The sequence below is a fragment of the Protomyctophum parallelum genome (assembly GCF_964188405.1).
Source record: "Protomyctophum parallelum genome assembly, chromosome: 18".
In the NCBI taxonomy this organism is placed as follows: Eukaryota; Metazoa; Chordata; class Actinopteri; order Myctophiformes; family Myctophidae; genus Protomyctophum; species Protomyctophum parallelum.
In genome coordinates this window covers 15,357,025-15,379,122 of record NC_139716.1, presented here as the reverse complement: position 1 = coordinate 15,379,122, position 22,098 = coordinate 15,357,025, and the positions used below count along the sequence as shown (strand labels likewise).

Below are 22,098 nucleotides of genomic sequence, written 5' to 3'. Positions count from 1 at the left end.
AGATAGTTGAAAAATAACAACACTCTCAATACCAAAATACCAAATATTTAACAAAATACCAAACATTTATAAACAAAAGAAGGCTGTTGGGCCAACAGCCTTCTCTTTGCACTTTTTGGGTTTGTTTTCATAGACCTGACCGCTTGTTTCTCCCGTGACATCCGATCTGGCAACACACTGATTAGGAGTTCAGAGGAAACGTGTGTGTGTAAATGTGTTTGTTTCTGTTTCAGCCTCGCCCAGAGTCAGACCTCCTGTTTTTATGAGAGAACTTCTAGTTCTGGGAACTCACGTTAGTGAGTTTACTTTACTGTTCCTTTACTGTTCCTTTACTGTTCCTAATATATGTTAACGACATGACTTCAGCTTGTGACTGCAACTTGTTCCTGTTCGCAGATGACTCAGCACTGCTGGTCTCGGACAGGAACAAACTGCAGGTTGAAAAGACCCTCAGCTCTGAACTCGGTAGAATCTGCACCTGGCTCGCTGATAACAAACTATCCTTACACCTGGGAAAAACTGAATCCATCCTCTTCGGATCAAATAGTAATCTCAGCAAGGCAGATGGCTTCTTGGTTAGAGTGGGTGACAATATTATCACACGAAAAGATCAAATTACCTACCTAGGTTCCATCCTGGAGGCCAATCTTTCCGGTGATAAGATGGCCACCAACGTAATCAAAAAAGTCAATCAAAGAACAAGATTCCTTTACAGGATCTCCTCACTGGTCAGCAAAAACACCTTGAAGACCTTAACAGGAGCCCTCGTACAAGGTTTCTTTGACTATGCATCCACCTCTTGGTACCACAGCACCTCAAAGGCCCTTAAAACAAGGCTCCAGACCTCCCAAAACAAACTGGTCAGGCTCCTACTTGGCCTCACCCCCCGAACCCACCTCACCCCTGCCCACTTTGACAGGCTGGGATGGCTTAGGGTCGACGACAGAGTACAGCATCTTGCAATGGGTCTGGTCCACAAGATTCGATACACCACCAAGATACCCATGTACCTGTCTAAATACTTCCTTAATGTAAACGAAGTCCACACCCACAACACCAGAGGGAGTGCAACAAACCATGTACAACCCAGATTCGGCACAAACAAGGGACTAAATTCCTTTCGCTCCTATGCCACCAAAATGTGGAACGCCCTACCAACAGTCATTAAGACATGTGAATCCCTTGACTCCTTCAAAACCGCTCTCAAAGGGCACCTACGGATGGCTGCAATTCGAAACTGGCCTCTGTAAAATCTGAATCCCCCCCCCCCCCCCCCCCACCCCATTTCCCCTCACTGTATATGTATCTTTTCCCTTTTTGCTTCCTATATGATGAATTCCTGTTCTGTTCTTTAGCTACATAGAAGTGTCTATTTGTATGTCTCTAAATGTTTTGATGAATTGAACAATGTGGACCCTGTTGTAAACAAGTGTAATGCTTAATTGGGTCGTCCACTCACAGTTGACAGTCTTTGTATTGAGTTTGTGCTTAAAATGTACTGTAAATTCTACAAACTGTTAATAAATATTTCAATCAATCAAAAAAAGTCTCAGTCATCAGTCATTCTCCACAGAGAGGTGACCATCAGTCAGTAAAATGTCTCTAGTCGTGGACCAGGACCAGTTGTCCAGTTGTTCTCTGTGCGTGGAGGTGCTGAAGGAGCCAGTGACTCTGCCCTGCGGACACAGCTACTGCTTTGGCTGCATCGAAGGAGCCTGGGACCAGGAGGCCGAGGAGAAGAGACTGTCCAGCTGTCCTCAGTGTGGAGAGAGCTTCTGTCCACAGCCTGCTCTGAGGAGGAACCACATGCTGGCTGAGGTGATCATTCTGATGAACATCAGAGACACGAAGTAGTCTTGGATTAACTTCGCACACCAGGCTTTAGACTAGCCGCAATTTGCAACTCTAGATTTTTTTCTGTTGAATGTTGAATCTGTTGAATCTAGAGTTGCAACACCCTCCATCCACTTCCTATTCATGATTTTCGGTTTCTGATCTGCTGGTCTTAAATGACGTTAAACTCACCAACATTGCAGCTGTAGTCCAAGCTTGAATTATCCTCTTTCAATCTGCCGAGCTTGTTTTTCATAAAAATCCACCGTAGACATGTTATGAGTTACTTTCTGTCCAAAATATTCCAAGAGTTCACAATCCGAGCCGCCATATTGTATTTTTGCAACGTGCTGTAAAACAAGACGTGAGGGGGAGCGCTTGTTTAATAGAATCTTACCTGCGCAGGTAAGACACCCAAAGAAGAGGCCGACGCAGTGCGACGCCCCATCACGCACAGCCTTCTATTAAACAAGCGCTCCCCCTCACGTCTTGTTTTACGGCACGTTGCAAAAATACAATATGGCGGCTCGGATTGTGAACTCTTGGAATATTTTGGACAGAAAGTAACTCATAACATGTCTACGGTGGATTTTTATGAAAAACAAGCTCGGCAGATTGAAAGAGGATAATTCAAGCTTGGACTACAGCTGCAATGTTGGTGAGTTTAACGTCATTTAAGACCAGCAGATCAGAAACCGAAAATCATGAATAGGAAGTGGATGGAGGGTGTAGCAACTCTAGATTCAACAGATTGTAAGAGTTGCAAATTGCGGCTAGCTTTAGACTTGGATCGAGACGCCCAGAGTCTTGGAGTTTTGTTCACTTTCTCACTTGGGGTCCGTACGTCTACATAAACGTTCATATTTCAAATGTAAAGTGCTTAACCTATGGCCACGGATGTATTAATTATGTACGGTCGATCAAAAGTATCTGTATATTATTTATTGTTCAATAGAAAAGCCTTTTAATCCGATCGGTGGCCATTTTCTCTGTATACTTTCAACTGCGCGACCCTATCGGTTGGGAGGTGTAATGCACTCTGATATGTTATAACTCTTTGAGTAAAAATAGCCACCGATGGGATAAAAATGCTTTTTATTTAACAATACGGACTATATGGGTACTTCTGATCAGCCGTACATGATTGTAACATCCGTGCCCATTGGGAAAGCTATTTATATTTTAAATATGAACATTTCTGTAGATGTACAGACTATACAGAGCTTATAAAGTGCGAAAGAACAAAGGCTATTTGAACTAATAGCTCTAATGCGTTGCATAGCTCTGGTCCATAGCTCTAATGCATTGCATAGCTCTGGTCCATATAGCTCTAATGCATTGCATAGCTCTGGTCCATAGCTCTAATGTGTTGCATAGCTCTGGTCCATAGCTCTAATGCGTTGCATAGCTCTGGTCCATAGCTCTAATGCATTGCATAGCTCTGTTCCATAGCTCTAATGCGTTGCATAGCTCTGGTCCATAGCTCTAATGCGTTGCATAGCTCTGGTCCATAGCTCTAATGCGTTGCACCGCTCTGGTCCATAGCTCTAATGCGTTGCATAGCTCTGGTCCATAGCTCTAATGCGTTGCATAGCTCTGGTCCATAGCTCTAATGCATTGCATAGCTCTGGTCCATAGCTCTAATGCATTGCATAGCTCTGGTCCATAGCTCTAATGCGTTGCATAGCTCTAATGCGTTGCATAGCTCTGATCCATAGCTCTAATGCGTTGCATAGCTCTAATGCGTTGCATAGCTCTAATGCGTTGCATAGCTCTGCTCCATAGCTCTAATGCATTGCATAGCTCTGGTCCATAGCTCTAATGCGTTGCATAGCTCTGGTCCATAGCTCTAATGCGTTGCATAGCTCTGGTCCATAGCTCTAATGCGTTGCATAGCTCTGGTCCATAGCTCTAATGCGTTGCATAGCTCTGGTCCATAGCTCTAATGCGTTGCATATAGCTCTGATCCATAGCTCTAATGCGTTGCATAGCTCTGGTCCATAGCTCTAATGCGTTGCATAGCTCTGGTCCATAGCTCTAATGCGTTGCATAGCTCTAATGCGTTGCATATAGCTCTGATCCATAGCTCTAATGCGTTGCATAGCTCTGGTCCATAGCTCTAATGCGTTGCATAGCTCTGGTCCATAGCTCTAATGCGTTGCATAGCTCTGGTCCATAGCTCTAATGCGTTGCATAGCTCTGGTCCATAGCTCTAATGCGTTGCATAGCTCTGGTCCATAGCTCTAATGCGTTGCATAGCTCTGGTCCATAGCTCTAATGTGTTGCATATAGCTCTGATCCATAGCTCTAATGCGTTGCATAGCTCTGGTCCATAGCTCTAATGTGTTGCATAGCTCGCCCTTGCTGAGATTACTATTTGATCCGAAGAGAATGGATTCAGTTTTTCCCAGGTGTAAGGATAGTTTGTTATCAGCGAGCCAGGTGCAGATTCTACCGAGTTCAGAGCTGACTGTCATGGCGGACCCCATATCGCGTTTCAAATGGATATATTCCTTAAATCCTTCACCTGCGAGCTGCTCCAATCAGAGAGCTGCTCCAATCAGAGAGCTGCTCCAATCAGAGAGCTGCTCCAATCCAGCACAAAGTCAAAGTAAGTTTGTTGCGTGCAGGTTATGATCCCACCACGGCCACTGTGTGTGTGTGTGTGTGTGTGTGTGTGTGTGTGTGTGTGTGTGTGTGTGTGTGTGTGTGTGTGTGTGTGTGTGTGTGTGTGTGTGTGTGTGTGTGTGTGTGTGTGTGTGTGTGTGTGTGTGTGTGTGTGTGTGTTGAAAGAGGATCATTCCAGCAGGGCTATTAATAAAGGGTCTTTAGCATCCTGTTACATGCACATCACTGTGTGTGTGTGTGTGTGTGTGTGTGTGTGTGTGTGTGTGTGTGTGTGTGTGTGTGTGTGTGTGTGTGTGTGTGTGTGTGTGTGTGTGTGTGTGTGTGTGTGTGTGTGTGTGTGTGTGTGTGTGTGTGTGTGTGTGTGTGTGTGTGCGTCCGTGCAGGAAATGGCAGAACTCCAGAAATGATTCAATCACCTCCTTTCCTTACTTCTCATCTGTCTCTTCTTCTTTTATTCTCCTCTCCTCTCCTCTCCTCTCCTCTCCTCTCCTCTTCTCTTCTCTCCCGGCATCTTCGAATATAGTTATTTAGTCTAAATGTAATGTATAGTTGTATCTCACCAAAATAAAACTATAACATGGATCTCCTGACGACATTAATGGAATCATATTTTATTATTTTATCTTGTGTCCTTTCTTTCACCACTAAAATCCAATAATGAGCTCTTTACTCTCAGAAGACTATAAACTTCAGTAACATGTTTTTATCCCAGACATGTAGATTGTAGAACAGAACAGATACAGTGTTGTTTTTGTCGACTACCTTTTTCCACTGAGGAAAACTAAAGCTACGAGGTGGACCCTTTTGTAAACAGGTGTAATGCTTTTTAATTTTCAATCAATCAAAACGATGACTAAAACTAATACAACAAATAAAAACTAGACTCAAATGTTAGGAAGGGACTATAGTGGACAAGAGATCCAGTATAAGTCATTTCACACATGGGATACATACATGACGTACAAAGCCAATTAACTCGAGTTGTGAGAAATCATGACAACAAACACAATGATTTGGGCCGAACAAATAATCAGAAAGAAGAGAAAAACACGGAAGGTTACAACACTTTTTTTGTTGTTTTTCTTCTTTGTAATTATTTGTTCTGGTCCTCGGGAGGGGGCTGGACCGGTCCTAGGGAGGGGGCGGGACCGGTCCTAGGGAGGGGGCGGGACCGGTCCTAGGGAGGGGGCGGGACCGGTCCTAGGGAGGGGGGGGGACCGGTCCTAGGGAGGGGGCGGGACCGGTCCTAGGGAGGGGGGCGGGACCGGTCCTAGGGAGGGGGCGGGACCGGTCCTAGGGAGGGGGGCGGGACCGGTCCTAGGGAGGGGGCGGGACCGGTCCTAGGGAGGGGGGCGGGACCGGGGGGCGGGACCGGTCCTAGGGAGGGGGCGGGACCGGTCCTAGGGAGGGGGCGGGACCGGTCCTAGGGAGGGGGGCGGGACCGGTCCTAGGGAGGGGGCGGGACCGGTCCTAGGGAGGGGGGCGGGACCGGTCCTAGGGAGGGGGCGGGACCGGTCCTAGGGAGGGGGGCGGGACCGGTCCTAGGGAGGGGGCGGGACCGGTCCTAGGGAGGGGGGCGGGACCGGTCCTAGGGAGGGGGCGGGACCGGTCCTAGGGAGGGGGCTGGACCGGTCCTAGGGAGGGGGGCGGGACCGGTCCTATGGAGGGGGGCGGGACCGGTCCTAGGGAGGGGGGCGGGACCGGTCCTCTGGAGGGGGCGGGACCGGTCCTAGGGAGGGGGGCGGGACCGGTCCTATGGAGGGGGGGGGGACCGGTCCTAGGGAGGGGGGCGGGACCGGTCCTATGGAGGGGGGCGGGACCGGTCCTAGGGAGGGGGGCGGGACCGGTCCTCTGGAGGGGGCGGGACCGGTCCTAGGGAGGGGGGCGGGACCGGTCCTAGGGAGGGGGCGGGACCGGTCCTAGGGAGGGGGCGGGACCGGTCCTAGGGAGGGGGCGGGACCGGTCCTAGGGAGGGGGGCTGGACCGGTCCTAGGGAGGGGGCTGGACCGGTCCTAGGGAGGGGGCGGGACTTGTTTTCGGGAGGGGGCGGGACCGGTCCTCGGGAGGGGGCGGGACTTGTTTTCGGAAGGGGGCGGGACTGCGACGCTCTATTCATGATGTCTTTAGGTAAATCACACACAGAAAAGTTCTACTGGAGATAAGAGGTTTCCCAGGTCACGAGACTCCGCCCCTCTCCTGTTTCCATGACACCTGACTCCTCCTCCTATAAATAGAACCGTAACCGTGGCGACCCAGGGATGGGATTGATTTTTCACATGCAGGCAGACAGTGTGCTGACTGCAGAGACAGGCTGGCAGACAGACAGATAGGCAGGCAGGCAGGCAGAAAGGCAGGCAGGCTACGCCTATTTTCAGCATGCAACGCAAAGTGTAAAATGACTCATACTGGATCTCTCGTCGACTAGTCCCTTCCTAATATTTTAGTCCCAATTTATATTTGTCGATGAAATTGTCAATATATTTAGTCTCATAGTTTTAGTCATCATGGCTTAGTTTTCATTTAGTTTCCAATATTATCAGAATAATGTCAAATCTGGGAATACATTTCTTACCAAGAATTCTCTTCAACAATGTGTCTTCAACAAAGGATGTCTACTAACATATCCCACATGGTTTCTATTCAACCACCCTAGGGGAATGTTTGACCGCTCCTGAAAGCAAAATGTTCTAGGGTGGTTCAATAGAAACCAATGTGGGATAAGAAATGTATTCACAAATTGTATTAACACATTTTGGGGGCCCCTTTTGGTGTTTTAAGCATTATCTTATACTTTTTACCTCAAATCTTTGATTCTGGGGGGGGGGTCCCTGGAACAACATATTTTCAGATGGGGGTCGGTGGCCAATTTATAATTTGTGGGTGTCCTTGTCATGAAATAGTTTGAGAACCACTGACATAGAAACATAGGTTTAACCCTGTGAGAACCACTGACATAGAAACATAGGTTTAACCCTGTGAGAACCACTGACATAGAAACATAGGTTTTTCAGACAACTGTCAGGAGGACATTTGTAGAATCTGGTGTCATGTCAAAATGGGTTAATATCCCCTGACTATAGAGTGTCGCAGTCCCTCCCCCTTTCAGAACGACAAGTGGCCTAGGAAATGAATCCCAGTGCATTTTGCCCATAGGCTTTTCTTAAAGTATTTATTTAAAGACGGTTACACCGCGGAAAAAGCCAACTCGGATCGTGACAAATCATGACAATGAACACGTTGTGTTTTGGGCCGATCAAATAATTTATAAGAAGAAAAACAAAACAAATAGTGTTGTCTCCTGCCTTTATTTTCTTCTTTCTAATGATTTGATCGGCCCAAAATATTGTGTTCATTGTCACGATTTGTCACGATCCGAGTTGGCTTTGTCCGCGGCGTAACCGTCTTTAAATACTTAAAAAAATGCCTATGAGGAAAATGAACGAGGGAACGGCGATTTATTTTCCGGGTCTCTCGAGGGGGCGGGACTGCGACGCTCTATAGAGGGTATGCGCGTGACATCATCATCATCATCATACCCGGAAGTTATGCAGGAACGCCTACTGAGTGACAAAAAACTACTTTCTGGCCTTGACAGCCTCATATACATCCACACAGAAAAGTTGTATTTGATTGCATTAAATTACTTTAAACAACCTTAAACTCACTTTGCCACTCGATCTGCCATTCACTTTATGCGTGCGCATACCCTAGTCTATATACTTACCGTCATGTGACAACAAAAGTGCATGATATCTGTACATTATAATGTTACACATATACTGTAAGCTATACGGACACAGGAGTACACACATGGTATACGTGATTATAGCATTATGGTTTTTATAACACGTCATTTACACTGAATGTGTGTTTGATACATGATATCGTTGTTTTTTTTTTAAAGGTACGTAAATTACACTGAATGTGTGTTTACTCGTTAAGGCATATAATTAATTGGCTAATTGCGTCCTCACGCGACCGTCTAAATGAACGACTTCACCCGTTTTCAACCTGCCTTCGTATGATTGGTCCTCACTGTAAAAACTATTTGTTTTTGGGGGTTCTTTCCATGGCAGGAACCCCCAAAATGACACTCATTAGCTATTCCTATTTACCGTAAGTAAATGGGTTTAATATTACTGTTTTGACAGAGTAATCCCTGACACTACTCGTTACTGGGAGAGGTAATACATAGTATTACATTCTAAAACAGTTAGTCCCAATACTTTATTCTGATTGGCTGGTTGCCATGGTATAAATCTCACGATAATCCACACCTTCAATCACCTTTATAATCATTCCCAGCTGCGTTAACATTGATCCCACAGCTCTGTAGCTGAACTGAGGAAGGGGAGCGCTTGATTGCCTTATATACAAACCCAGGCCGCGTGGGCGTCTATAAGCACCGCCCGCGCTCATAATGACTGTGAATGTGTGGCTCCGGGGTGGCCTCGTATAAAGACATCGAGCGCCCCCTAATCCCCCGTCACAGAGACTGGCCGAGTTTTAAAACTATGAAGGAAGCGTGGCTCGCTCTGGTTGGGCGCAAAGCGGTGCAAAGCGTAGCTACTTTTGTGAATCAGCAAATAGTTTTATGAGGTTAATATTGCTATATATGTATATGTTTGTAACCGTTTTAGAAAAGCAATAAGCCACGTGAGATCCCGGCTTATACCGGGTATTTTATAATGGCTGAAAGGGTCATGTTTCACCAGGCCTCTCAGCCATTATATTATAAATACAACGTAGTTTCAGGAGTGGAGACCAGCCTCTCACAATCACCCGTATCCACTACACCTGTCTCCTCTCACCACCACAGCCAATCCCTGGTGCAATCACCACAGTATAAATACACCTGCGATCGCTCAGCCAAGTTGTTTGGCCTGCTCCACGACAGACCAAACATGGGTTGTGAGTATACTGTACTTGTAGATCAGCTATTTTCGCTGTTCTTCAAATTTTGCCATCCTCCTCCTCCACTCCAACCTCCTCCTTCCGCCTCCATTCTCTAGGAATCCAGGGGAGGGGGGGCAGTGGCTGAGCAGAGACGACCAACCGCTCACCCCGAGTATAGAGCAAAGATGGCCGTCAGCTCCAGAGACTATGCGCCCCCACCCTGAGTCTCGCCCCAACCTTGGGTTCCTCACTCCGTTCCACATTCATCTCATTCTGTTTCAATAAACTGTTAAGTAGAGGTGTGGTCTCTTCTCTTACTAGTGAAAATACCCGGTAACCTGACACTTTGTGGCTTAACTAGTTACTGCCCGACACTGTTGACTGAGGACCAATTATATGAAGATAGGTTGACAATGGTTGAAGCAGACCTTTAATATCGGCTTACATTATTATACAAAAAAAAACATTAACGTTATATTCCCAAGAAAACATATTACAACTTTTTTGCAGATCATAATTTCCTCTTTTTTTATCAGTAGATAAAAACCTCATATCTCCAACATGGCAACTTTCACAGGGAATGAAGACATTCTGTTTAGCTCATTTTGGACAGGAGCGCTTGGTCTGTGTCGCCTTATAGCTTCTAACCACCTTTTACCATTATGCTAAAAGTATAGCTGTTGAAAAATAGCAGATCAATCAATGTGGTGCAAATCTTTGAATAGCCTATATATTCTTTCCCACTGAACACTTTGAACTCCAATCTGGGCTTCTCTGGAACAATATATTTTGAGATTGGGATCCGGGGGCCAATTACATATAATTCTGGGGGTCCTTGACATGAAATAGTTTGAGAACCACTGACATATAGAAACATACGTTTTTTTTTTCAGAAAACTGTCATGATTTAGAAGACATTTGTTGAATATGGTCTATAAATGGGTTGTGTGTGTGTGCGCGCGTGTGTGTGCGTGTGCGCATACGTGTGTGCGTGTGCATGTGCGTGTGTCATATGTGGAGTTATGAGGTTTCCAATCCTCACAAAACAGCAATATAAAATAAACTATGTTTTTCTCTAGACACATTTCAGCACGAGGGAACATTCTGATGCTGTACATATACACTTAATGATAATGAATAACATTCTCTCGTGGACAGTAATCTGCTGTTCTACACTGTGTACCAGGGGCCACCATCGTCTTAAAACGTTATTCATAGTCTGGATTTTCGGTGGTGAAGTGACCACCCAACTACAACATGACGTCACTGAGGTGACCACCGAACTACAACATGACGTCAATGAGGTGACCACCGAACTACAACATGACGTCACTGAGCCGCGGTGAAGAGCAAACCACCGCCAACACTCCAGCCCTTCTCTCTGTTTTTACTCACCACCGCTCAACGTTATTTCATCTCCGGTGGTCAGCTCACCACCGGAGCGGTGGTCACCTCAGTCACCACTGGGACGGTGGTCACCTCACCACCGGGGCGGTGGTCACCTCACCACCGGGGCGGTGGTCACCTCACCACCGGAGCGGTGGTCACCTCACCACCGGAGCGGTGGTCACCTCACATTTTCTGTTTCAGATGTTTACATTTTATCATAACAGCCACTTGCTAAATGTTAGTCCAGGTTTTCTCCAGAATATGTATATGGCAATTTTTTATTATGACACCATGTATGGCACATTAGGAGTCCAACTAATACTATAGTGCTTTTCAAATGTTTTATTTGCATGGATGGAACCCTTAATTGTAACTCTGAGAGTGTTCAAATAGAACCAAACAAACCCGCAAGTGTCCGTTTGGTTCCATTTGAACGCTATGCTATTTTTAATGTCCGTGGCAAAATGTTTATGATGACCCCCTGATCATTTCTGCATTTGGGGAACACATCATTCTGTCTTACACTATTATATGACAGTGGCGTAACGTCGTGGCGGTGCAAATATTTATTTAATTTTATTTATTTTCAGAGGCGCTCTGACCGATCGATCGGTGATCGGTCGATGTTCACTCCAAATGACTCGATCGGTGATCGTCAATTTATACCCGATCTGGAGAAACCGAACTTTTAATACCATTTCAGTGATATAAAAGTCAATCACATACAGTATACATATATAGTATAATATCATTTTGCATCTTTGTGACAGGCCTTAAACATGCACGCACGCACACACACACACACACACACAGGAAAAAGTTGCTGGGTGAGTTTTGACATAATAATTTCGGAAATATTACAAATATGATCATTATCGTACATCTGGCAACACTGTCTGTCGTACACTGTATACTTGAAACATTCACACATAGTATTTCAGCATGGGACACATTCTGCTGCTGTACACAATATTATTATTATTATTATTTTAACATTCAAACATTATAGATTCAAGTCTGGGATCATAAATGCTGATAAAGTGGGTCTATCTGCAGCACGGTTTAAAGTCCTTTTCTTTCGTGACCACTAAAGTGATGCTAAATGCTAGAAGCAATGCTAGCCTTAACGCATTCTGGGCGGGAACCCCTTTTGGTGTTAGCATCATGTTATGCTTTAGCTATTGAAAAATAGCAGATCTACAAGCTCATATAGCGCGCCGCCGAGTGGCGCGCTACGAGCTTGTAGGTCTGCTATTTTTGAAAAATCGACACTGACATAGAAACATAGCTTTTTCAGAAAACTGTCGGGATGTAGAAGACATTTTTAGAATCTGATCTCAGGTCAGAATGCCTTAAATCAAAACAACTAAGCGAGGCAACAATTTTAAAGATGGAGTGCCGTGATTTGGTGTTGTATTTTTGTGTGTTTGTGTGTGTGTGTGTGTGTGTGTGTGTGTGTGTGTGTGTGTGTGTGTGTGTGTGTGTGTGTGTGTGTGTGAGCACGGACAGCTGAAATACCACTGTTGCGCAGCCTCGCATGCACGCACACACACACAGGCCATGGGGCTTGTGCTGCACCAGTCCAGTCCAGCACGAGTACAGTACAGCACCACTCACTTCAGACTGGTCTGATTTTTCCCAGTTTTTCACGTGTCTATGAGGTGACAGTACTTCATTAGACACCCTGGAGTCGTTTTTATGTGTATTTAGGGTTTCTTCCTGGAGGCTGAACCCTTGACAGTCAAACGTGCCAATGAAAATAAAAAAGTGATATAGTGACATCACAATATCATCCCCTCCCCTAACCCCTCCCCCTTTATCATACAACAACAGCTGTGGGTGCGGCTTCAGTTCAGATGGCATGCAGGCAAACCAGGCATACTTAATGAACTGGTGGGCGTGTCCACATAAAAACGACATTTTAACAAATACTGTACCCTTTGTTTTTGGCCGGGGGGGGGGGGGGGGGGGGAATCTTCCTCCTTGTATAACAACAATACGTGATGATCATGGTAAGGGTGGAAATAAATCACAGCACTTAATCTTTAAATTAAACCAGCCACTCGGGTGGTATGTTTTTTTTTTTACAATGTATAATTAACAATACATGAATAAATACAATGTATTGTTGTCAAATATCACTTTTAGGAAGAAAGGCAGAAAGTGAAAAACAAAGTCTCGTTATTTTCTTCCGGAGGAAGCTAGCATTACTTTGTACAGTTAGCATATTTAGCGTAGCAACACTGTGCTTTTTCTCTCTATACAGCTCAATCTGACATTACAATATAACACTTGATAATAATTATAAACACTCATTATTAATTTATACTTCACTGTACCACAGTGTTGCAGACCCAGGAAATAGACGATCTGTATGCCAAAAATGCATCGCATCCTCGACACGTCGTGAGCTTGTAGATCGTCTATTATCGGTCCGCGGCAGTGCCGTGCGACAGATTAGTAAATGGGGTCTCAACTCTTTATAAACTATATAGCTGGTCCATGTGTCACATTCACATTATTGTGAAGGGCTTCGGTTAGATTTAACCTGCTTTAAACCTCACATTCACATTGTGAAGGGCATAACCCAGTTTTAACCTGGTTTTAACCTGGTTTAAACCTCTTCTTTTGGTCGGTTACATTTCAACTAGTTTCACGTAGCCAGGCAATTATTCCACCACAATCACCGAATGCTGAGTCTAGAACTACACCTGGCTAATAAGACAGACCGAATCAGCCGTTGGCAAGAAAAGATTGCCTTCCGGCACGACAGTGTTATGTGATATTAGTCTAGCTTATTAGCCAGGCTAGAACTACACCTCCTGAATGCTACTGTATATGGAGTCAGGAACTACACCTCCTGAATGCTATATAGTCTGGAACTACACCTCCTGAATGTTATATAGAGTCTGGAACTACACCTCCTGATGCTATATAGAGTCTGGAACTACACCTCCTGAATGCTATATAGAGTCAGGAACTACACCTCCTGAATGCTATATAGAGTCTGGAACTACACCTCCTGAATGCTATATAGAGTCTGGAACTACACCTCCTGAATGCTATATAGAGTCTGGAACTACACCTCCTGATGCTATATAGAGTCTGGAACTACACCTCCTGAATGCTATATAGAGTCAGGAACTACACCTCCTGATGCTATATAGAGTCTGGAACTACACCTCCTGAATGCTATATAGAGTCTGGAACTACACATCCTGAATGCTATATAGAGTCTGGAACTACACCTCCTGAATGCTATATAGAGTCTGGAACTACACCTCCTGAATGCTATATAGAGTCTGGAACTATACACCTCCTGAATGCTATATAGAGTCTGGAACGACACCTCCTGAATTCTATATAGAGTCTGGAACTACACCTCCCGAAATACGATAAAGGAAGCTGTCATCTGTTTGTAATTTCCGTTCAAATTTGCACCACTGTAAAGTAGGGATGTCCCGATCGTTTCCGATCCGATCCTGATACCACAATTCTTGTGTTAGCCGATACCGAATACCGATACCTACTACGATCTTGTGTTGTGTTTATAGTTACCGGTATCTAGCTATGGTGTTGTGTATATATATGTAGCAGACTCCTTACTTAAATGTGCACTTGCAGTTTGGGCAACTCCAAAGCAAACTCCACATGCCTCAACATTTTATTTACCTGCCATAGTGTCAACCCCTTCCTTACCCCTGTGTCGGATCGGTGGTTAGACTGGCATATTCGCCTCTATACCGATATGACCCGATATGACAAATAAGGGCAGAGACTGTAGGAAGCGTTGCTCCAGACTGTATGAAACAGAGACTGTAGGAAGCGTTGCTCCAGACTGTATGAAACAGAGACTGTAGGAAGCGTTGCTCCAGACTGTATGAAACAGAGACTGTAGGAAGCGTTGCTCCAGACTGTATGAAACAGAGACTGTAGGAAGCGTTGCTCCAGACTGTATGAAACAGAGACTGTAGGAAGCGTTGCTCCAGACTGTATGAAACAGAAGCATTTGGAAAATTGTGGGAAGTAACGGCATGACTCGCGAGACTACAGTAGCTACACTACATCTCAACTAAACCCGGTTTCAATTCCATTCAGCTCAGTTCATATAAGTTCTGCTGTAGGTTCATTCAGTTCGCCCTCCCAGTCTATAGACTATAGAGTATAGGTTTGTTTCAGTTCATACTGCAGTGCATAAATGAGCTCATATAAAGAACGTTTAAGGTTCAGTTCATAATTCATCTTTAAAGGTTCAGTTTGAAGTAACTCCAGTTGTTGTTGGTCATAAAGCTGTGAGTCTGAAAGGACAGTCGTTGTGCTCATGTTGTGCTTCTCCTCTCAGCTCCATTCACGTCCTCCGGCGGTAACGTCCACCCGCGCCGTATTGCTAGCCCGGGTTCCAGCCTGGGCCCATTTCACCGCGGGGCACGTCCCGCCCTTAGCGTATATATGAATAGAGACGGCACCGGATCTCTCCTCCCATCCACTTGCATTAAGTTGCGCAAAAAAAGTGCATGAGGCGATTTCACTCCTCCTTCCGGGTAGGAACAGAGTGCATTCTGGGATGGATTGGACCCATATCGTGAACGCGCTGTGCCGTTGACTATCATTGCACGCGTTCACGTGCGTTCACGTATGAAACGGCGTTCACGTGTCATCATGAACGTGCGCAGTGATAGTCAACGGACCAGCGCGTTCACGATTTGGGTCCAAACTGCAATACCAAATTCGGCCACTATGTCCATTTCGCCTCAGGGTTTCCTCCGGGTGCCGTCTCTATTCATATATACTCTAAGGTCCCGCCTACCTTGGAGAATTGGAGCCTTTCCAGACTGAGTAGCAAAGTGACAATTCAGATTCACGGAAACCCCAGGCTACCATATTGCACACACACCGAACAGATTTGGAATAAAATATGGATATACCAAACAAACTATTCTTACTTACTGGTGACTTAGTACTTACACGAAGAAACGCGTCGGATTCATATATACGGCGCGTCATAGCTTTTACGATGCCCTTTGATCACGGGGGATTTTTGCGTACTTCTGATTCCGGTTTGTGTGGCTTCCTGCCTGATGACTGCACATCAGTGATTACAAACAACATGACGTAAAAGTCCCGCGACCGGATCACGAACCCCCCGAAAAGAAATGCTTCCTCTGCAGGCTAGTGGGTTGGTACCCCAGGCTAGTGGGTTGGTACCCCAGGCTAGTGGGTCGGTACCCCAGGCTAGTGGGTCGGTACCCCAGGCTAGTGGGTCGGTACCCCAGGCTAGTGGGTCGGTACCCCAGGCTAGTGGGTCGGTACCCCAGGCTAGTGGGTCGGTACCCCAGGCTAGTGGGTTGGTACCCCAGGCTTTTATTTTCGTTCGCTATGCGGCTCAAAAAAATGAAAGCCTCGGGCGAACGAGAGACATTTCCTGGTCTCGGAGTGGAAGTGAACTACAGTGCAGAGAGAGAAAGAGAGAGGGGGGCGTCTCTCTCAAAACAGTGACGTCAGTTTTCTCCGCCGTTTTCTACCAGGGAGGGGAGAGAGAGCGCTTGCTCCATGCATGCGCTACCCCGCCCCCTCTAGACCTTAAAGCACGCTGGCTGCATGGCCAGGCCAGTGGGTTGGTGGTTGCAGTGCGGTGGGTTGCAGTGCGGTGGGTGGGTTGGCGGTTGCAGTGCGGTGGGTCGGTGGTTGGTTGCATGTGCGGTAGTTTGCAGTGCGGTGGGTGGGTTGGTGGTTGCAGTGCGGTGGGTCGGTGGTTGCAGTGCGGTGGGTGGGTTGGCGGTTGCAGTGCGGTGGGTCGGTGGTTGGTTGCAGTGCGGTGGGTTGGTGGTTGCAGTGTGGTGGTTTGCAGTGCGGTGGGATGGTGGTTGCAGTGTGGTGGTTTGCAGTGCGGTGGGTTGGTGGGTGGTTGCAGTGCGGTGGGTTGGTGGGTGGTTGCAGTGCGGTGGGTTGGTGGTTGGTTTGCAGTGCAGTGGGTTGGTGGTTGCAGTGCGGTGGGTTGGTAGTTGCAGTGCGGTGGGTTGGTAGTTGCAGTGCGGTGGGTTGGTGGTTACAGTGCGGTGGGTTGGTGGTTGCAGTGCGGTGGGTGGGTTGGTGGTTGCAGTGCGGTGGGTGGGTTGGTGGTTGGTTTGCAGTGCAGTGGGTTGGTGGTTGCAGTGCGGTGGGTTGGTAGTTGCAGTGCGGTGGGTTGGTAGTTGCAGTGCGGTGGGTTGGTGGTTACAGTGCGGTGGGTTGGTGGTTGCAGTGCGGTGGGTGGGTTGGTGGTTGCAGTGCGGTGGGTTGGTGGTTGCAGTGCGGTGGGTTGGTGGTTGCAGTGCGGTGGGTTGGTGGTTGCAGTGCGGTGGGTTGGTAGTTGCAGTGCGGTCGGTTGGTGGTTGCAGTGCGGTGGGTTGGTGGTTGCAGTGCGGTGGGTTGGTAGTTGCAGTGCGGTGGGTTGGTAGTTGCAGTGCGGTGGGTTGGTGGTTGCAGTGCGGTGGGTTGGTGGTTGCAGTGCGGTGGGTGGGTTGGTGGTTGCAGTGCGGTGGGTTGGTAGTTGCAGTGCGGTGGGTTGGTGGTTGCAGTGCGGTGGGTTGGTGGTTGCAGTGCGGTGGGTGGGTTGGTGGTTGCAGTGCGGTGGGTTGGTAGTTGCAGTGCGGTGGGTTGGTGGTTACAGTGCGGTGGGTTGGTGGTTGCAGTGCGGTGGGTTGGTGGTTGCAGTGCGGTGGGTGGGTTGGTGGTTGCAGTGCGGTGGGTTGGTGGTTGCAGTGCGGTGGGTTGGTGGTTGCAGTGCGGTGGGTTGGTGGTTGCAGTGCGGTGGTTTGGGATCAAATGGATAAATGAAAATCAAAACCACATGCAGCTAATTGCCTGCATGTGCACCACCAGCTGCAGGAACGTGCACACTGCACACATAGACATCAAATGGGGCTTCAGCCCCTGCCCTTTTTTTCTTTTACCCGTCGGTAAAACAACTGCAGCCCTCTCCAATACAAATGGCCAATCCTTTCCATGCCATGCCGGAAAGGAAGGAGAATTGCTTTTTTTCCTGTCTCCTAAACTTGAACGCGTTGAACAAAATATGTTTCGAAATCCAATGTCGTACACACCCGCATCTCCACTAGCCAAAGAGTGCTGGGGTTGCGCCCCCGAAAATAGCCGATCTACAAGCTACAAGCTTGTAGATGTGCTATTTTCGCACTTTGTTTTTGTCCAAAAGTGCCTTCTTTCACCGGATTTCTGCACGTCCCTGACCAGCTTATGTGTACAATAGCTCCAAACAACGGTTCCGCGCTGCATATGGCTCCTTTACTGCCTCCAAACCGGTCCCTTTACTGCCTCCAAACCGGTCCCTTTACTGCCTCCAAACCGGTCCCTTTACTGCCTCCAAACCGGTCCCTTTACTGCCTCCAAACCGGTCCCTTTACTGCCTCCAAACCGGTCCCTTTACTGCCTCCAAACCGGTCCCTTTACTGCCTCCAAACCGGTCCCTTTACTGCCTCCAAACCGGTCCCTTTACTGCCTCCAAACCGGTCCCTTTACTGCCTCCAAACCGGTCCCTTTACTGCCTCCAAACCGGTCCCTTTACTGCCTCCAAACCGGTCCCTTTACTGCCTCCAAACCGGTCCCTTTTACTGGCTCCAAACCGGTCCCGTTACTGGCTCCCACCGGTCCCGGCCAGCCGCGGCGGTGCTTCCGCTTTAGAGTCCAGTCGACCCGCCATCTCCGCCACGGCGGGTTCATCAAATTCCACCCCTCCTCCTCCTCCTCCTCCTCCCCCTGCCTGGATGTCCTCCCCGGTGGCCAGCTGCTTCATCCTCAGGTTGATGGAGCCGTAAGTCCTCTTGGGTCGGACGAACATGGTCCCGGCGCCGCCGCCGCCTCCTCCGCGTCGCGGGTTCCAGTCCCCGCCGCCCCCGCCGCGGCAAATGGACACCATGAGCAGCACGGAGAGCAGCATGCCGCCCAGCGTCAGCAGGCCCAGCCCGGCGATGATGCACTTGTCCAGGTGGGCGCCCAGCCGCGCGTAGTAGAGCTCCAGACGCTCCATCTGGCGCGCCGACACCGCGTCGGGCTCCTCCACCTTCAGTTCAGTTCAGTTCAGTTCAATGCAAAAAGGAGCTTTATTATTGGGCATGAGAAAACATTTATACGTTTATATACATTTGCCAAAGCAATTAAGTGTCAAAATATAGTGAAAACTGTTGAAAATGGGGAAAGGGTGTTGTGTTGTTGGTAGGACAGTTGAGGACGTGTTACGTTCCTTAAGAGGCCCAGACCTGCAAGAGCATGCTTAAGGCCTATTCATAGTCTGGATCTTCGGTGGTGAGGTGACCACCGCTCCGGTGGTGAGGTGACCACCGCTCCGGTGGTGGGGTGACCACCGCTCCGGTGGTGAGGTGACCACCGCTCCGGTGGTGAGGTGACCACCGCTCCGGTGGTGAGGTGACCACCGCTCCGGTGGTGAGATGACCACCGCTCCGGTGGTGAGCTGACCACCGCTCCGGTGGTGAGGAGACCACCGGAGCTGAAATAACGTTGAGCGGTGGTGAGTAAAAACAGAGAGAAGGGCTGGAGCGGTGGCGGTGGTTTGCTCTTCACCGCGGCTCAGTGACGTCATGTTGTAGTTCGGTGGTCACCTCACCACTGAAAATCCAGACTATGTATGAGCCTTTAGACTGGCGAAGAGTATATCTCTTCTGACCCCTTTACATGTTTTAAATGATGAATATCACTTAAAACATGTTTTTTCTTAGTTTTTAGTCGACGAAAACAACACGTGACTCCACCCACCTTGGCCTCCCGGGGGATGGGAAAACAACACGTGACTCCACCCACCTTGACCTCCCGGGGGATGGGAAAACAACACGTGACTCCACCCACCTTGACCTCCCGGGGGATGGCGTAGGCGACGACCACCAGCAGGATGCCGCTCACCAGGAACACCAGCGCCGCCACGAAGCCATAGTCCGCTGAGCGGTCCTCCACGCTGACCCCGCCCCCACCGCCGCCGCTGTTGAATTCTGCAAAGTCCTGGACCGAATGAGCAATGCTGCCCCCTGCTGTCTCCTCTTCGTACTGCTGCTGCTGCTGCTCTCCTTCCTAGAGAGACAGAGAGAGAGAGAGAGAGAGAGACAGAGAGAGAGGGGGGAGGGAGGGGAGAGAGAGAGAGAGAGAGAGAGAGAGATAGAGGAGAGAGAGAGGGGGGAGGGAGAGAGAGAGAGAGAGGGGGGAGGGAGGGGGAGAGGGAGAGAGATAGAGGAGAGAGAGGGGGGAGGGAGAGAGAGAGAGAGAGAGACAGAGAGACAGACAGAGGGAGAGGGGGGGAGGGGGAGGGGGAGAGAGAGAGAGAGAGAGAGAGAGGGGGGGGGGGAGGGAGAGAAAGAGAGGAGAGAGAGAGAGAGAGACAGAGAGGGGGGGAGAGTGAGAGAGAGAGAGAGAGGTTTATCACAGTGCTTCCAGTGAGACGACAACAGCGTTTGAAGTCGCAGGGGGGGAGAGAGAGAGAGAGAGAGAGAGAGAGAGAGAGAGAGAGAGAGTGGCCAATGGGATAAGTGGAGTGTAGGGAGTGCAACCAACCATGTAGATTGTAGAACCCAGATTCGGCACAAACAAGGGACTAAATTATTTTCGCTCCTATGACACTAAAATGTGGAACGCCCTACCAACAGTCATTAAGACATGTGAATCCCTTGGACTCCTTCAAAACCGCTCTCAAAGGGCACCTATACGGACGGCTGCAATTCGAAACTGGCCCCTGTAAAATCTGAATCCCCCCCACCGCCCCCCCCCCCCCCCCCCCCCCTTTTCCCCTCACTGTATATGTATCTTTTCCCTTTTTGCTTCCTTTATGATGAATTCCTGTTCTGTTCTTTAACTATATAGAAGTGTCTATTTGTACGTCTCTAAATGTTTTGATGAATTGAACACGGTGGACCCTGTTGTAAACAAGTGTAATGCTTAATCAGACCAGTGTGTGTCCAGTGGAAACCTCGTATGAATCTGATCTCAGGTCAGAATGGGTTAATTGGGTCGTCCACTCACAGTTAACAGTCTTTGTATTGAGTTTGCAGTGCTTGAAATGTACTGTAATTCTGCAAACTGTTAATAAATATTTCAATCAATCAATCAATCAATCAATCTGGTGGTGGGAAGGAATACATCTGGAAACGACCGACCTTGTTGCGTGAGGAGGAGGCCGAAGAGGGTCCGGGCTGCGCCGCCGCCGCTCCCCCCTCCCCCGCCCGCCGCCGGTCCTGCTCCTCATCCTGCAGGAAGGAGGCGTTCTCGAAGCCCCGCCCCCCCGCCGAGCAGCTCCACGCCGCGCCTCCGTCTCCTCCTCCTCCTCCGAGTTCCCGGAGCTCTACGCCGCCGTTGTGACGATCCATCGGCGTGCTCGACTGGACGCCGGACTCATGTCCACGACGACGACATCATCATCACCCTGTCCTGTTGTTTCAACACCATGGAAGAGAATAACGCATTATTACCGGTAATAATATAGCCCCTTTTATCCACGCTGCATTACATATTTTATTTTATTTTATTTATTTATTTATTTGACAGGGACAAAGCTCATTAATCAACATGTCAGTTTTCACATCAATGTAAATGGGCCAGAGTTAGCTGAAGCTAAATTTCATCTGTAGTCCCTGGGACTATGTAGTCCCTGGGACTACATAGATTACATTCACCCATTCATTCACACATACCTTTTTTTTATATTTTTTTTATCCCATGATTTTGTAACCCATTTTTCACCCCTGTGTCAATCATCTAATGTGATCCTGGGCTCTACACACCCTCCACCAACCTAGTCCCCATATATGGGTGCTTCCTTCATGCCTGAGTGTCCAAGTTGCTCCTTTACACCTGACAGGGGGGAGTTTCCCTGGTTGGACTTAGCGCATGGAAGGAACACGTTATTCCAACCAGTTCCTTTCCCCTCCATCAGGCGCCCCGGCTGGCCAGGGGGAGGCAGTTTATTGACCAGGATTACTGCAAGTTTTTTGTGAGGGTACCTACCCTAGGGGACACGGGGAGAACATGCAAACTCCACACAGAAAGGCCCTTTCGCCAACCCCGTCTTCGGGTATGGGCACTGATGACGCGGAGGAGGAAACACGCCGCCAGCACCCACAGCGAACCCAGGACCTTCTAGCTGTGAGGCGACATCACTACCAACTCTGCCACCGTGCCCATACCTTTACAGAGATTACATTCACCCATTCATTCACACAGCTTTACATAGATTATATTCACCCATTCATTCACACACCTTTACAGAGATTGTGCATTACATTCACCCATTCACCCATTCATTCACACACCTTTACAGAGATTGTACATTATGCATTCACCCATTCACACACACATTCA

The 22,098-nt window shown here is 48.2% G+C and overlaps 1 protein-coding gene across 1 annotated transcript; it reads right to left on the bottom strand.

Moving 5' to 3' along the window:
• Positions 1-18,373: 18,373 nt before the first annotated feature.
• On the bottom strand, positions 18,374-21,107 carry tmem74b (transmembrane protein 74B; the record flags this gene model as incomplete). The annotated part of the gene is made up of 3 exons (XM_083789432.1): positions 18,374-18,802; positions 19,603-19,817; positions 20,894-21,107. The coding sequence occupies 3 exons, from the start codon at positions 21,105-21,107 to the stop codon at positions 18,374-18,376; spliced, it is 858 nt and encodes a 285-aa protein (XP_083645558.1).
• Between the last annotated feature and the right edge of the window lie 991 nt (positions 21,108-22,098).